At 34.7% G+C, this 17,016-nt stretch overlaps 2 protein-coding genes across 6 annotated transcripts in view; both read right to left on the bottom strand.

Annotated features, from left to right (window-relative positions):
* Positions 1 to 1,163, bottom strand: part of LOC120862865 (triadin-like) — a 30,680-nt gene extending 29,517 nt beyond the window's left edge. Inside the window, exon 1 of one of the 5 annotated variants that reach the window (XR_005720865.1) lies at positions 1 to 62. This exon is cut by the window's left edge and continues 96 nt beyond it. Coding sequence is in view for 4 of the 5 variants with exons in the window: in XM_040239007.1 (XP_040094941.1) it covers positions 26 to 50 (25 nt within the window). In the remaining variant the exon portion in view is untranslated. The other 4 variants (XM_040239007.1, XM_040239005.1, XM_040239006.1 and 1 more) reach the window with 4 other exon arrangements.
* Positions 1,164 to 3,190: 2,027 nt separating this feature from the next.
* LOC120863103 (triadin-like) lies at positions 3,191 to 13,267 on the bottom strand. Its single transcript, XM_040239333.1, has 8 exons — positions 13,150 to 13,267; positions 11,951 to 11,977; positions 11,127 to 11,174; positions 10,602 to 10,625; positions 9,321 to 9,368; positions 7,960 to 7,977; positions 5,762 to 5,806; positions 3,191 to 3,237 (listed from the first exon to the last, which is right to left on the bottom strand). The coding sequence occupies exons 1-8, from the start codon at positions 13,250 to 13,252 to the stop codon at positions 3,191 to 3,193; spliced, it is 360 nt and encodes a 119-aa protein (XP_040095267.1). The 5' UTR covers positions 13,253 to 13,267.
* Between the last annotated feature and the right edge of the window lie 3,749 nt (positions 13,268 to 17,016).

The raw sequence follows: 17,016 nt of genomic DNA, 5'->3' as shown, positions 1-17,016 counted from the left end.
GAACTTTTGAGCTTTTAAAAATTACCTTTTTCTTCTTTAAGGTGTCTCATTTCTGCTTTTTCTATAGAGATAAAATGGTAGAGTCATATACATATTTATTCATAGGTCTTTCTAAGTTTGAAATTACATATTTTGCAGTCAATATTTATGAAAGGAACTCTATGGTGTTAATATAGCAATAACAGATGGAGTTTGCTTTAAGATCTCAGTTCCTGTTCCCTTTAGATACCTAATAATAATGCAATACTACCCTCCTCGCATGAATAACACCCTAAATAGCTTCGATTCTGATATACGCTTTAAAACCAATGTCCATATTTTCATGAATTGCTTTTTTAAGTGACATAATTTGTATAATTACATATTTTTGATTCCTGTGCTTTTATCAGTAATTTGATATACATGCCTTAAAATGTATTTACCTTTACTTTCCTTTTCAGATTTTTCAATTTTCTTTTTTGCTAGGGGGGAAAAAATAACAATAAACCATTGGCTTAAAAACATGATTTTCTTACTCAGTTTTGGAGTAAATATTTGCAGATGAAACTTAATCCCGTAAGTGAAAGAGGGTCAAGGTTCTATTTTTAAAGATGTGAAGATAAAGCCTCCCTCCCTGTGTAAGAACATGTATATTTCTGTGATCCTTGGTTATTTGGTTTTATAAAGCACAACCCCCTCCTCTTGTTTTCTGGTTTTATTTTTGTACATGCTTTCGAGTCAAGCTAGAGTAAGCCATGCATTTATTAATAAGTTTAAACTAGCAACAGAAAAAAACATTCCAATTTTCTATTGTTACCTTTAGGAAATGAAAATTTGATTAGTGCTATGAATACTCAATAAATTAATTGTTGAGTAAAAACAATGTAACAGTCACAATATATCTCTGAGGAAAATGTAGACACATCCTTTTTAAACCAGAGTTTTGACTGACTGATGCTTTTCTTTAACTAGATTTATCAGACAAGAGTAAGAAGGACACCAATATTTAATGAGTGACAACCAAGCATGTAGTGGGAATGCTATATATGTTATTCCATTTCATACTTATCACAAGCCTTTTGGAAAGTCATTATGTCTATTCTATAGATGAATAAACTGGGAATCTGAGCTGTTAATGGATTTTCCCAAATGTTACACAGCTATATAGAGATTCAAATTTAAATACTATTCCTATAGATCTATGTTACCTCCTCTGGGTAAGCAAATATTTACCTGATTCTGTTACTTTTGGTGTTTCCTCTTTAGAAAAAAAATAAGAAGAAAAAGGAAGAAAAATAAAAGGAAATAATAATTTTGCTTTTTCAGTAGCAGAGAACTGAACTTCATCTTTATGTTATTTCATATTAATTCCCAAAGTAGTGACAATAGACACATACTCAAAATGGCAAAGAGATACGTTGGTAACTAATATTTCTGAAAACACAACTGGTATCTATTCTGGAAATAGAACCACTATATACATTAATATTAAATAATCTATTCATACATGGTAGAATGAGTCATTTTGAAGACATTTGGGTAGTTTTCTCAATTACAAATTATAAATCTCCATTATATAAACTTTAATGTGATTTGAACGTGTGTCTGCACACATTCATTCATTAACTTTTTATAAAGCAACTTCATGAATAACAAGGACTTTGTGCAATGAGTGGGGTTGAGAGATGAGATTTTAAAATATCACAAAAATAATCTCAACTTATAATGACTACAGAGTAGTGAGACAAAATATTAAAAAGTTATTTATTTGTCTTTAACCTATGATAATGCTCCTACAGTAAATTCAAAGACCAATTATTTTTTAAAAATATGCTTTAAAAAATATATCCATACAAATTCATTCAAATGATAGTATTTGCTATAAAACTGATACATTAAATGATCAGCCTAATATAACTTTTTGAAGTTTAAGGAAAATTCAAATATTTTATAAGAGCAAATATAATGAATAATGTTTTATAAACAAAACTGCATTTGCAAATAATTATGGTGATATTTCTTATCAGTAATCTAGTTTTGACTTTCAGCCCTTAATTAGACTTTGATGCTGGGAGGGATTGAGGGCAGGAGGAGAAGGGGACGAGAGAGGATGAGATGGCTGGATGGCATCACTGACTCGATGGACATGAATCTGAGTGAACTCCGGGAGTTGGTGATGGACAGGGAGGCCTGGCGTGCTGCGATTCATGGGGTCGCAAAGAGTTGGACACGACTGAGCAACTGAACTGAACTGAACTGAACACAGACTAAATATACTAGATATTTTTGCCAACCCAAAGGCAACATTTAATGTTTAACACTGGCATTGAATCCATTAAGAAGAAAATCGTAAATGTATTCACGAGAAATCTATCATAACACTTTTAAAGAAACAGGTTAGTCCTTGGCATTGAAAATCTTTAGACATAACTTCTAGTTACACTCTTGATTGAAATGTAAATATTTACCCCCAGGGTAATGTAAAGGTCATAATTTAATAGTATTAAATATATAATTTCATTTTCATAAAAATTCATACATTTTCATTTTTTCATACATTTAAAAAATTATTCCTTTTTACTATTGCTTGAAATGTTAAAATAAAACATTGATTCTGAAACACTAAAACAACTCATCTTTAGCTTTTGAAGAAATATGAAAATATAAAGCTAATATATTAAGATTAAATAATTGAACATGGGTATTGTGTGTTCTAAGCTTGTTTTAACCCAGCAATGACTATAAGAGGAACCTCCATACTGTATTTATTCAATATATTCTAACAAACAACTGAAAGTACATAAAAGAGAGAAGGAACCATGTTTTTTTTTTTTTTTTTTTTTTTTTTGGAGATTATTTTTTAAATTATTTTAATAAATAAAAAAAAAAAAAAAAAAAAAAAAAAAATTATCTTTTTTTTTTTTTTTTTTTTTTGTGGACAGTATTAGTTAAGGTAATTGCATTAATTACACAGATAATGACAACAGAAGTCATTTTAGGCATTCCCTCACATAATCTGCTATAGTGTAATTGACACTCAAATATATGTTCAAATATTAATGAATAAAATACACACTATTCTTTGTCAATAGGAATCATTTATGTAGGTAATATCATAATAGCTACTGCATTAATAAACATACCACAATAAATTTTACTGCTTATACAATTTAAAGAAATTATAAGATTAAAATACTTAAATAGAAAATTCTTAAAATTTTAGAATGGTACACTTACTTGGAGTTGGTTTTGGTTTGTCTAAAAAGTAAAAAAAAAAAAGAGAAAGAAAGAAAAGAAAGGTCATTTTCTGGCTATAAGTAAAATATCAGACTTTTATATTTCATAATTCTGTTTGAGTTAAAATAAGAAAAGGCTAAACTTATATTAAAACTCAGTCATGTCCGACTCTTTGCGACCCCATGGACTGTAGCCTACCAGGCTCCTCTGTCCATGGGATTTTCCAGGCAACAGTACTGGAGTGGATTGCCATTTCCTTCTCCAGGGGATCTTCCCGACCCAGGGATCAAACCCAGGTCTCCCACATTGTAGACAGACGCTTTACCGTCTGAGCCACCAGGGAAGTCCTAAAATGAGCAATAGGCAATGCAATTTGAGCAATTTTAAAATCATGTTCTAATGAATTCCATATTCCAATAAAACTTCAAAGTATAGGATCTTCTTGGTCTCTTTATCTTTGTAAAGCCTCATATTTCATCTGATGCAAAATGAATGCTTAAGATAATCTGAACTCCTTACTGTTCCTGAATGGCATAAAAGATACATTCTGCTATTGTCCTTTCAGAACATATTAATACTAATTAATATTAACTATTTAAACTTTTCCAATCCAGTCTTTTGAATGAAGAAGCTGACTTTATAAAATCTCAATAAAAATGAGTGAATTGTTGGTGAAAAACACAAAACTATGCCATCCAAATACATGATTTGTTTCTCAAATATGCTTTGTCCTTTGAAATTAACTAAAAGCATTAATTATGCAGTCTTACATGTAAATATCTATTTATTAATAAATAACTAAATATTTCTTGATGATTGTGAAGAATTTGAATCATCCAAAATTAAATTAATTCATTAACAGAGGAAATATAAGTTAATACAATTTTTAGAGAACAATTAGAGAAACCTATAAAAATTACATTGACTATATCATTTCACTAAAATATTTAAGGAATTTTTATCCTAAAGATAAATTTACAAAACTAGACAGATAATTATATTTATAATTTTATATCATTAAAGAAAGCTTGTCAGATAAATATAGGTCAGTCAGAGACTAGTTAAGTAAACTGTGTGTAACAGTACAATAGAATACTAAATGAAGAAATGCTTTGTGTACTGATATAGAAAAATCTTCAAACACACTCTTAAACAGAAAAACCTAGGGAAAGAGCTATTTATAGTATGTCATGACTTGTGTAGAAAAGGTGAGTGTGGGTCTGGAGGATCCCCTGGAGAAGCGATAGTCTACAAATTATATATACATATGTAAATTATATATGTATATATATGTATATATAATTTGTAGACTATCGCTTCTCCAGGGGATCTTCCAGACCCAGGAATTGAACCCGGGTCTCCTGCACTGCAAGTAGATTCTTTACACAGCTGAGCTACCAGGGAAGCAAATTTGTATGCAGGTATGTGTATATATGTGGGTTTCCCTGGTGGCTCAACTGGTAAAGAATCTGCCTGCAGTGTGGGAGGCCTGGGTTCGACCTCTGGGTTGGGAACATCCCCTGGAGAAGGACATGGCAAACCACTCCAGTATTCTTCCCTAGAGAATCCCCATGGACAGAGCAGCCTGGCGGGATGCAGTCCATGGGGTTGCAAAGAGATGGCCATGACTGAGTGACTAAGCACATGTTTATGTGTATATGTCTTTTACATATATTGCTAGATGGATACATTAAAAAATAACAATGATTACTTATCAGACATTATTGGATACTTGGGAAATGGGATCTGGTAAAACAGGAAAAGAAGGGGAGGAGGGAAGCTTATTTTTGCAGTGAACCTCTGTATGCCTTATTGTTGAACCATGCCAAGTATTATATATTTTAAAAATTGAATTACAGTTTTAAAAGTATTAAGCTATTATAGAATTGAATGATTTCTATTTAAAGAAATTATACCAAGTTGAAATCCATGATTAATTTTCAGCAAAATATAATATGTACAATTAGATATGATATTTTACAGTTTATCAACAGTGACTCAACATTCATGCTCATGCTCAGTTGTGTCTGACTCTTTGTGACCCCATGGACTGTAGCCCACCAGGCTCCTCTGTCCATGGGATTCTCCAGGCAAGAATGTTGGAGTGGGTTGCCATTTCCTACTCCAGGGGATCTTTCTGACCAAGGGATCGAACCCATGTCTCTTGTGTCTCCTGCACTGCACCATCTGGGGAGGCCCAAGTCAACATTACCAGTATGATAAATGATATCAATACTGACATCAGTAAAACACTGAATATTTTGGAAGGATCTTGTGAACCGTGAAAGCAAATACTATTACATTAACACAGCTGTATTATAATAGAATGCTTAGCATTCCATAAATACTGGTTATAATATCTAGCAAACTGCTTATCAACACTACCATAGCCCTTATGTCAGATAAACTAGATTCTATTACAAAATCACAAGACTAAACATTACTAGGAAAGAAAATGAAAAGTGCTTATATGCTTTGCTTTAATTTTCAAAGGTAATAAAAACAGTGAATTGGGATAGAATGCAAACCAAAAAGGCAAAATCACCTGTTTTTATAGATGGAGATTCTTTTCCTTGATGTTCAGCTTTTTCTAGAGAGAGAAATAAGAATTAACTCACAATCTATAGATTGTTTGTGTAGCAAGCATTTCTTATCTATATATTTGGAGGTAATCCTCAGTTTGTATGGGAAGCATGCTCTCAAAGTCATTTGCATGTAACTTGGAACACAGAAAGCATATTGCCATGGAAACACGTTATAAACAAGATCAGGTTCATTCTCAGGGCATCCTATAAGATACTTTGAAGATGCTAGCCCTCTTGGTATAAGAAGAGGATAGAATATGACAAAAAGGAGAATAATTGTAGGAGGATTTTTCTTTCTTTGCTGAAGCTTGAGTCATTCTTTGGAGATATTTTAAAGCAGATGATATTTGTCTTGGCATTTTATAAGCTTCCTTTTTACCTCTCTGACTTCTTCTAGGTCCCTTCTTGGCAGGACAGAAGCAATTTGGTACTGGTCATTTGTTTCTTATTGAAAATTTAACCTGCTGCTGGTGCTAAGTCGCTTCAGTCGTGTCCGAGTCTGTGTGACCCCATAGACGGAAGCCCACCAGGCTCCTCCGTGCCTGGGATTCTCCAGGAAAGAACACTGGAATGGGTTCCCATTTCCTTCTCCAATTTAACCTAGACTTGCCTTATTCCAGAAAGTGTCACGCTTTGTATTTTCATTTTCCTGGACTACCTTCTCATTTTAGGTTCAGTTAGTACTCTCACAGATGAATCTCCACTAAATCTAGGACATGACAACAAGAATCACAACATATACTTAACATTCTTCTCAGACCTTTGAAACATATTTGAATTAAAGTAAATTTTAGGAGATATCTTTCTTTCATCAGAAGTAGAATTTCAAATAAAGCCATTTAGAGTAGGATATTTTGAATGGAGTTAAGCTTATGTGGAAATAGAATAGATCACTACCAAATGCTAGTTCTTACTAATCACCCCCAGGTTATTACCCCTGAGCTGTTCTGGTTTACCTGTTCTTTCCTTCCCTCAGCCTGAATTTGGAGATTCTCCACAAGCAATATTATTTTCTCCCCATCATCTTGCACCAACAGTGAAGTGGGTGGGGAACTGTGGGATCTATGTTTCATAACATTTAATTGGATATTTGTAAAGTAAGGATTGATAGCATTCAGGAATGAACTTCCATGATCTTACAATTGTATAAATGTTAACGTTACATTAGCATGCACAATAAAATAAGCCAATATTCAAGTTATTAAAACTGTGATAATAATAGTACTTCAAAAGTATAATAAAGTAAAAATAATATAAACTATGTATATTTTATACTGCATTCAAAATACATGCAATACGTTCTAGGAGGTAAATACATTCTATTTAGGCTCCATATATTTCACTTTATCTCCTGAATCACTAATACGACCTCTTAACTGTCCTCACCAAATCTAGCTTTGGATCTTGTCAATTCATTTTTCATACTTGATCCAGAGAACATTTGACAAATACTCACTCATACCTTCATCTAAGCCTTTGTTTCACAAATACATATCATTCAACAGCCAATATCATAATTCTGAAACAACTTTGTATATATTTACTACTCTGACAATGGGCAAAAGTTCACGCTTTTCTGAGACCATTGGTCACTTTTTTAACTCTCTACACCTGTAACATCTGTATCACTCCTGAGCAATGAAATGGATGATCTTTAAAATATATGCTCATAAGAAAACTCCATGGTTTTAATAAAAAAGTGGCAAAATCTAATAATTCATAAAATTATGAAAAACAATAATACCAATGATTGCCTAACATAATTAATGCTGCTTAAAGCAAACAAATTTAAAATAGTATGTGCTTCATAACACCAAAAAGTGTACATTATTTAATTTTCTTTTGTCATTCATTACGTATGTTTAAAAGATTGCCCATTTATTCTAGCTTCTTAGTGTTACTTATAGCTTGTGTAGTCTCACTCTTTTAGTATTAGTAATACAATTTCCATAGATTTTTCCATACAATTATAGTGCGTTATTAATTAGTAGTGAAAGACAAAGATGTTAAATCAAAGCCATAGCAATAACAGTAATTTATCACTTACAGAAGTACTTTAGCATTAGGCAAAACTAAAAATAATAATTGGGAAAATAAGCATATTGTAAAAGCTGAAATTGCCAAGTAATAGTTTTCAGATTTTATTTTCATCTCTTACTTGTTGGTTTGGGTTTGACTGTGGAGAATGAAAGAAAACAAGTGACATATGATGAATACAAACTATGGAAAAAATAACTCTTTGGCATCTGTATTTGTTACTTCATTTTAAGATTAACTCATTCTCTCTGAACACTATTATTTCACTGTCAGCAAATATGTTAATCACACTGCTTATTGAAAACTAAGATGCACAAACTTTTGTGTAAAATTTGAACCAATCTATATATTTGAGACACAAATACATTGGGCTAGTTTCTTAAAAATCTCCAAATACCCATATAACTAAATGAGATACTCAAGGGGTCATATTAACACATTGAGTGAGTGAGTGAATGAAGTCACTCAGTTGTGTCTGACTCTTGGCGACCCCATGAACTGTAGAATAACAGGCTCTTCTGTCCATGGGATTTTCCAGGCAAGGGTACTGGAGTGGGTTGCCATTTCCTTCTCCAATTAACACATTAGGGTGAAAATTCAATGAATGCTAACCAAAATTATGAGCTTAGGCAATGGTTGGGATACAGTATAATGGTCATATGAATGTAAAAATAGCCTTATGAGATTTCTTTCTAAAGAAATAATAGTTCATAATTTCTATAAATAATTAGTTCTTTCCTGAATTCTATTTTCCTCTGAGAACTATACTTAAGCCCTGATTATCATGATTACCTGTTAAAAGAAAGAAATTACTTCATAGTCCTTTTCCTTTGGAAAGATTTTTAGTAAGAAATAGGACTCTATTCATGGCCAAGGTAGTAGGATTTTCATTTGGGGATCAAATGGAGGCGATTCAGTCTTCCAAGATGTAACCTGAGATGAAAACTCACTTTTGTTCATTCTTTTAGGACAAAACTCCAGAAATGAAAGAGTGTGTACATTTCTTTTTTTTTTTCTCTCACATTAAATGATGAGTTGATATTATATATTCTGTTGATCATTTTTAAGGCAGATTTTAAAACATATAATCACATATAGTCTCTATGAAGTTCTCATGAATGAAAATTATTCCATCTCATACATGAACAGCAGACTTCCAGATTTTTGTGATTTTAAAATTGGAGAAAATGTGGTTTGAAAGTGAGATTAAACACCTAATAGAACAGGATAATCAATGCATGCATAGCTTTCCTTGCAAATTATATGTAAGCTTAGGTCAATCAGATTAAAAAAAATAAAGTTACGTCACTCTAGTTTTTCACTGTTAATTTTTATTGAATATATCTTTCAGTTATTTACAAGAACCTAGAATCTTAGAACTATGACACAAAGTGCTCACACTCCAGTGAAGATGTGTGTGTGTGCACACCGACATAACACAAAACTGATACATAGAAGAAAAATTTGAAGCAGTTTATTTACCTGTTTTTTCTATCGTGGTAGCTTTTACATGCTTGACAACTTTGTCATCTATGATAGGAAAAAAGTTAACACAGTGGACATTTTAAATGCATCAGTTCAAAACAGTGACACACTTCAACCTTGATATTTTGTATTCTTTTTGAAATAACACCAATACTGAGACAACCTTAGCTGTTTTCTCAATTAAACAAGTGATATCTTTTATTCAAATTGGATGGGAGCACAAAGATAATCTGTTCAGCTGCAGATGTCCTTTGCAAGTTTCTTGCCACAAAACTTTTTCTAATTCAAATGGTCCCCTAACCCCAATCAAAGTACACTGCATTCTTTGCCTTCACTGTATTTCACTGCATTTGTCTATACAGGAGTACACATAAATCACACAATCCCTTTTCATTATTGAATAAGAATAGGAAGGAATAATTTATCTTTCATGAGCAAGACACCTCCCTGAGAAGCCAGGACTAGCCTGAAAACCCAAGTTTTTATGCCACAAAGATGGGGAAGGGCAAAGTGGTATATTTATGGGATGTCTTCTGTGCTGTACATTTTTTTAGACATAGTTAAAGAGATTTGGATCAAAGTAAAGGGATTAGAATAAAGATTTTATATAAAATTAAGCTTTTCAAGTATTCAGCAGTGGGAATGAATCGGTGAAATATTCTAATTGGAAAGTATCACTTGGAAACAGAATTTAGAGTATGAACATGATCACTGAAATGAAAGATGTGGCTAGAGGGGAATGCCTTTGTTAGATACTCAGAGATGAAACTCTCTCCTGCTCTCAGGATTTCATCTCAAAAATGGGTGTCATTTGGGACAATAAAGACACAGGATTTATTATTCATGATATCAGAAGGTTCTAAAAGTTGTTTCTAAAGTTTTGCTTATGTCAGTACAGACTGCTTTTCTTACTGCCCTACAGTCAGGCTCTGCTTTCCTTACTTCTAGCGACTCAAATCGACTGAAACAGATTTTCTAAAGTAAAATCTTAAAAATATAAGCAGAAGTTTCCTAAGATATGTTTGGAGAAGGTGTTTTTACCTTTTTAAAGATTCTGACCTAACCATATTCACAATGTCAGGTAGACAATTCAGCCTAGAATAAAGGACTATGTTCTACAGAACAACTGGGAATTGGTACAACCTCAAAATTAAATTCATATTTAATTGGGTTAAATTAAAATTTAAATAAAGTTTCTATTCTTAAATAAAAACTAACGATTAAACTAGTCTTGGTAATTTTTCTATTTCTTTTTATGAGCAAAACCCATTGGCTTACCTCCACTTTCTGTAAAGTGTAAAACTAGGAATAAGAAGAAAGGAAGGGAGGCAAAAATGAAGGAAAGAAGGAAAAAGGATTAGAAGCAGGAGGAAACTGCTTTCTTTTTTATTTCCTTTTCTTGAGATTTTTGGAATTGAAGATGATCACGTTTGAATGGGCCATTCTGAATTACAAGTTTTCTAGGGATGTCTTGCCCCAAACAGAACAAAGCAAAACAAAATATAGAGCCCATTCAACTGAATGGGCATTCAGCATTCAAGTGAATGCTGGCAAAAATGGTCTTTGTGCTAAGTTTCTGATAGGAAAAGACCATGAGCTATCTAGTTATATCTGGCAGGCCAAGTTCTCAGCACAAAAAAGAAACCAAAACAAAACACTGTGAAGATGACTAAAATTAGAAGCTGAGTGACTTAACACATGAATCTTTTCTAATAACTTTAAATTTGACTCTAAGCTCATCATCCTGCTAAAATTAGAACACTGGGAGACAATTTGATACTACAAATACCACCTGAAAAATACCTGGTTTACCATGAGAAATAGTCTTTTCTGGTTTCACTGTGTCTTGTTCTGAAAATAATAAAAAGAAAATATTTTTGGATGTGTGTGTTAGTCACTCAGTCGTGACCAACAGTTGTACTCTTTGCAACCCCATGGACTGCAGCCCACCGGTAACCCTGTCCCCTGTCCATGGAATTTTCCAGGCAGGAATACTGGAGTGGGATGCCATTCCCTTTTCCAGAGGATCTTCCTGACCTAGGGATCGGACCCAGGTCTCCCATATGCAGGCGAATTCATTTCCCCCTGAGCCATAAGGGGAATCCAAGAATCCTGGAATGGGTAGCCTATCCTTTCTCCAGGGGAACTTCCCGATCCAGGAATCCAACTGGGGTCTCCTGCACTGCAGAAGGATTCTTTACCACCTAAGCTACCTGGGAAGTCATTTGGATATTTAGAAGCTTTATAAATTAACATATGGTGAATTTAACATATGAATTTAACATTTGGTTAATTTAACATATGAATTAACATGAATTTTCTCTGTGAAATGGTCCAGTGATTTGTTAAGTAGAAAATAATTGACAGATTTGAACAAACATGCCTATGGAGAAGAACTATTCCTCAATTTTCATGTCATCCTAGTTTAGATAAAAAAACTTTAAGGTTTTGTTTGCATGAAAACAATATACCAAGATTTCTTATTTATATTTAAACACCTATAATTTCCGAAACATAGGCCATAGTAAAGCACAAATACTTAGGAATATATTGCATATATAATATTAAAATACTTAATTTTTTGTTAAAATTCTATATTAGCTTTATAGATAAATAAAGATACATACTGAGTATTTGAGCTTTTTCAGATGAAGCTAGAACATAAACATTTATGATACAAAAAATCAATTAATTTTGTTTGCCTGCAAAATTGTTGTATTTATAATAATAAATGAAAGTTCTAAATAGTACTAGACCTAAACAGAAGTTTTAAATGGTATTGGTCTTCTGATTAAAAAAAAAAAAAAAGGCAAAATGCAAAATATTTATACCGGGTAACACTCATCTGCAGCCAATAAAGATACTTAGGAAAATAAATCATAAGACAGTAGTTTGGCATTTTTAAACCTTGGTACATTAAAAAGATATATTTTTTATAGGAGAAACCAGGCTCAAGTTTATGATGAATTGTCAAGTAAGTTCTGGTGAGAATTAAAGGAATAATATAGTATTGTATATATACATCTAGACTTGAATTTTTGAGTTTGTTGTTATTTAAGAGTCCTGCTACATAATTCCTTATAATGAAGAAATAGCATTCATAGAGCCTGAAGGTTTTTTTTTTTTTTTTTTTTGTCCCAGGTGAGTAGCTAGTTGGTACCAGGGCTAGGACTTACATACACTAAACAGCAATGTAAACTTGGAAAGATTGCTCTGGTTTAGGTCAATGTTGCCTCTTAATAAAATCACTGTTAGTCCGGGACAGTCTCGTAGTGAGATTACCCAGGGTTTAGAGTAGACCAAACATGGGCACAATTCTAGCTTCAACATTTACTAACTTGAAAATCTTGTCTATTGAACTGTTTCCACAGATATTACATATGGGTAATAACGGTCATGTTACATGCCTCTCACAGTGGAATGATCAAAACGAGTCTTACACTATTCCTTAGCTCATGCAGATGCTTGATAAATTCTTCTCTTTCCTTTCAATTCCCAGCAGTCTATGATTTTGTGACTCTGGTGTGTTATCAGAAATAAACTTACAAATTAAATATGACTAACACCAGACTGAAGAACTCTAAGAAATGTCTCTTGAAAACCTGGAGTCTCTGCTGACATTCATTTAAAGCCATATTCCAGATATTTTGTCTATGGAATATCCCCATTCTCACCTAATCCAGTGCTGTAAAAACATATGGAATAATGGAGTAGGGAAAACAGTGAGGATGTGGAAGACACTGTGTAAATCCCCACTGGTGTCATTTTAGTTCTAAAATAACAGCAACATTAGCTCTGTATCTATTTAAGAATAAAATATTGTTACCTGGTTTTGCTTCCTTTTTAACTTGTGACTCTGAAGGGAAAACAAAAGACAGAAATTTTAAAATCTGAAAAAAATAAACTAGAGCACTAGAGCACAAATTCATTTTTGGACACTATTTTATTTACCGTAATTTGAAAAAAGCAGAATTTTAGTAAAACTTATCTTAGTTTCCTACTGGCCTGCCAGTACTGGACTGTTAAACACACAGTAGTTAAAATCATGGCACGTACTTGTCTGTCATTAAGTTGTTGCTACTGCTAATGGATTTCAACCTGAATTTTCTGTTTTCTCAAGATTATTGTTGTAGAGAATAGCCCCAATGTCAACATAAGATAAATGACTTGATGATAGGATTTGGAAGAATATTTTTTGAAATATATCTAGTTGTGATTCAGAAATTTAGACAATGTTATGACTTGAATTATACGCTGTTGTTCAGTCTCCCAGTCGTGTCCGACTCTGCAACCTCATGGACTGCTGCATGCCAGGTTTCCCTGCCCTTCACAATCTCCTGGAGTTTGCTTAAACTATGTGCTGCTGCTAAGTCACTTCAGTCGTGTCCGACTCTGTGCGACCCCATAGACGGCAGCCCACCAGGCTCCCCTGTCCCTGGGATTCTCCAGGCAAGAACACTGGAGTGGGTTGCCATTTCCTTCTCCAATGCATGAAAGTGAAAAGTGAAAGGGAAGTCGCTCAGTTGTGTGCAACTCTTCGTGACCCTACACACACAAAAAAAATATGTTTAACTCCTATCTGTTGGGTAGAAGGTGGAGTTTGTAAGTGAAGGATGTCGATCTTTAGTTTAGAAAACTCTGAGTAGAGTGTGGAAAGTACAGCATGGATTCTCTTCATTGCTTATAATAAAATGAGAAAGAGAAGATAAATTGAGGAGTAAACTGTTATGTAAGAGGAACCAGTACGTGGTGACTGAGAAAATGCTCACCCCGACTAGATAGTGCACCCTGGAGACAGGACCAAGGGTGTGGCTGGACCAAATCATGGGTCCAATCCTCCACCTCAGCAGAAGGCAGAAATAGAGAAGTGGTGACCCAGGGAGATCTGTGGGGGACCCTCTTGTGCAATGACTTGGATCTTCAGGAACTGAACTCAAGACGAGTCATGTTTTTGAAAACTTTGTGCAAGCAAAAATAATGCTGGCCTGGACAGAAGCGGACAGAAACAGGATGAAATGAAAGAATATTAACTCTAATGACCAGCCATGATTCAACGGCTTGGATGATGGGACTTCCTTGGGCAGAGAGGGCAGGACTGCCATCCCCTCACCTCAGGTCCAGAGAACACAGCACTGAATCAAAGAGGACATTTTCAGGCTTTGATACCTAATGGAATCCTCCCCGCTATGTTTTGGATTTACTTGGGACCTGTGACCCTTTTTCTTCCTTCTAATTTTTCCCCTTTGGAATGGGAATATATCTAACCAGTTTCACATTGTTTCTTTTTTTGAAACAGATGCTATTTTTCTGGTTTCACAAGTGGAGAGGAATTTTATGAAAGAAGAATCATACCCTGAGTTTTACCCATACTGATTTAGATAAAGAGATACGAGACTTTGAATTGATAAAGTTTTGGACTTAAGTGATGCTAAAATTATTAGGACTCTTAGAAATGTTGAAATGGGGTGAATGTATTTTGCTACATGTGAAGGACATGAACTTTGGAGGGGTCACAGGGTAGACCTTTGTAAGTTGACTTGTGTTATCCTAAAATATGTTCTGCGGTCCTAATCCCCAGTGCCTCAGAAACAAACAAAAAGTGAAAGTGTTAATTGCTCAATCGTGTCCAACTCTCTGTGCCCCAGTGGGCTGTAGTCCATCAGGCCTCTCTGTGCATGGGGTTTCTCAAGCAAGAATACTGGAATGGGTAGCCACTGCCTCATACCCTGCGGACATCTTGATTTCAAACATCTAACACCCAGAACTGTAAGAGAATACATTTCTGTTCTTTTTAGTCACCTAGCTTGTGATATTTTATTACAGCAACCTCATAACAATGGCAGAAAGGCAATGGCAACCCACTCCAGTGCTCTTGTCTGGAAAATCCCACGGGCGGAGGAGCCTGGTAGGCTGCAGTCCATGGGGTCACTAAGAGTCGGACACGACTGAGCGACTGAGTGACATTCACTTTTCACTTTCATGCATTGGAGAAGGAAATGGCAATCCACTCCAGTGTTCTTGCCTGGAGAAGCCCAGGGACGGGGGAGCCTGGTGGGCTGCCATCTATGGGGTCGCACAGTGTTGGACATGACTGAAGTGACTTAGCAGCAGCATAACAATGTACTGGTACAAAATTGGGAAAGGAGTCTGTTAAGGCTATATATTGTCACCCTGCTTATATAACTTATATGCAGACAAATCATGAGAAATACTAGGCTGGATGAATCACAAGCTGGAATCAAGATTACTGGGAGAAATACCAATAACCTCAGATATGCAGATAATACCACACTGATGGCAGAAGGCAAAGAAGAACTAAAGAGCTTCTTGATGAAGGTGAAAGAGGAGAGTGGAAAAAGCCGGCTTAAAACTCAACTTTCAAAACTCTAAGATCATGGCATCTGGTCCCGGTTGGGAGCCAGCATGAGGAGCTCCGCCCATGGCAAAGGTCATGAGGAAGGAAGCTTGGCATACGCAAAGGCGTGATCAAGCCTCAGGAAACCCCCTGTTCCCGAGCATCTACCCCCCAAACCAGAGTACTTTACGGGGAGCTCTCCCCCATAACCATTTCTCTCAGAGAAGGAGTTAACTGGCAGCTCCAGTTAATAAAAATTCCTGAGCGTGACAAGAGTGTTTCAACTTATGAACTCTGAAGGTTCTCTGGCCTGCCTGATCAGGCTCGACCGGCTGCAGGTGATTGTTTACAGCCTCCCAACTGTGAGAGGCACGGGATGTTTTAAAACGTTCTAAATACAGACTTTTTTGAGAAGTTAGAAGATCATTAGTATAGTATTAGTGGGTTGATTAGGAATTATATTGGTGAAGGGTTTTTTCTTCATTTGCCGTGCCAATAATTACTGCTAATTCCCTGCCCTGGGTGTGACAAGGATGTCTCAGGTCAAACCTCTCTGCTGACAGACTAGCTTTTGTGACAACCTCTCAACCATAAACAGCACAGAGAGTTTGGAGTATTAGCATAGGGCTTTTTTCATTGACGAGTCAATGATTGCCGTCAGGCCTCCATATCCTTAGGTACCTGGGAATACATTAATCAATGTATTTGAAATATAGAAAAGGAAATATAGTAGTTTTTTGATGTTAGCAATGCTAGACTTTTTGAGTTAATGAATCTTCTCTTTTGTTATAGATCACTGTACTTTGTTATAAATCACTATGCTATGTAAAAATGTAACTTTATCACTATCTTAAGACAAAATAGGTCTTAAGGGGAACATTGGCGAAGGGTTTACATTTGTTGAGCCAATATTTGCTGCTAAATCTCCATATTCCTGCCCTTATAATGAATATAACTAGCATATAGGAGAAATAAGTATTAACCTTTAAGATTAACCATGTTAAACCTTAGGTTAAGTAAATTCCTTTCTTGATTGTAACTCACTACACCCTCACCCTATAGGAATGCAACTTTATTTGGAGGGTGGCGCCTGATTTAAGAAAAAATCACCCCTGGAAAAATAAGTTTTCTGGTTAACTGACTAGTATCAGAAAGGGCCATAAAATGTCAGCAGACCTCATGGCCAAAAGATGATGAAACTCATAAGACCTTTGTATAATTTTATATGAAGCACCTGATTGTGACAAGGGTCAGGTCTGCTGACCCCCGCGTGACTCTGTATTCATCCCTATGTATAACAAAAAGGTATATAAACAAACCTGAAAAATAAAGAAATCG

This window comes from Oryx dammah, unplaced genomic scaffold, assembly GCF_014754425.2.
Source record: "Oryx dammah isolate SB20612 unplaced genomic scaffold, SCBI_Odam_1.1 HiC_scaffold_4, whole genome shotgun sequence".
NCBI lineage: Eukaryota > Metazoa > Chordata > Mammalia > Artiodactyla > Bovidae > Oryx > Oryx dammah.
This window is presented reverse-complemented; position numbering and strand designations above follow the sequence as displayed.

Bases quoted from the DNA above. Each gene is read 5' to 3' on its own strand.
- LOC120863103 (XM_040239333.1), bottom strand. From the start codon at position 13,252: ATGAATTTGTGCTCTAGTGCTCTAGTTTATTTTTTTCAGATTTTAAAA. The intron at 10,626-11,126 runs GTATTTTTCAGG...TCTTATTCCTAG, and splicing joins TATTTCTCATGGTAAACCAG to TTTTACACTTTACAGAAAGT. The intron at 3,238-5,761 runs GTGATTTTGCCT...TTTACTTTTTAG, and splicing joins ATCTCCATCTATAAAAACAG to ACAAACCAAAACCAACTCCA.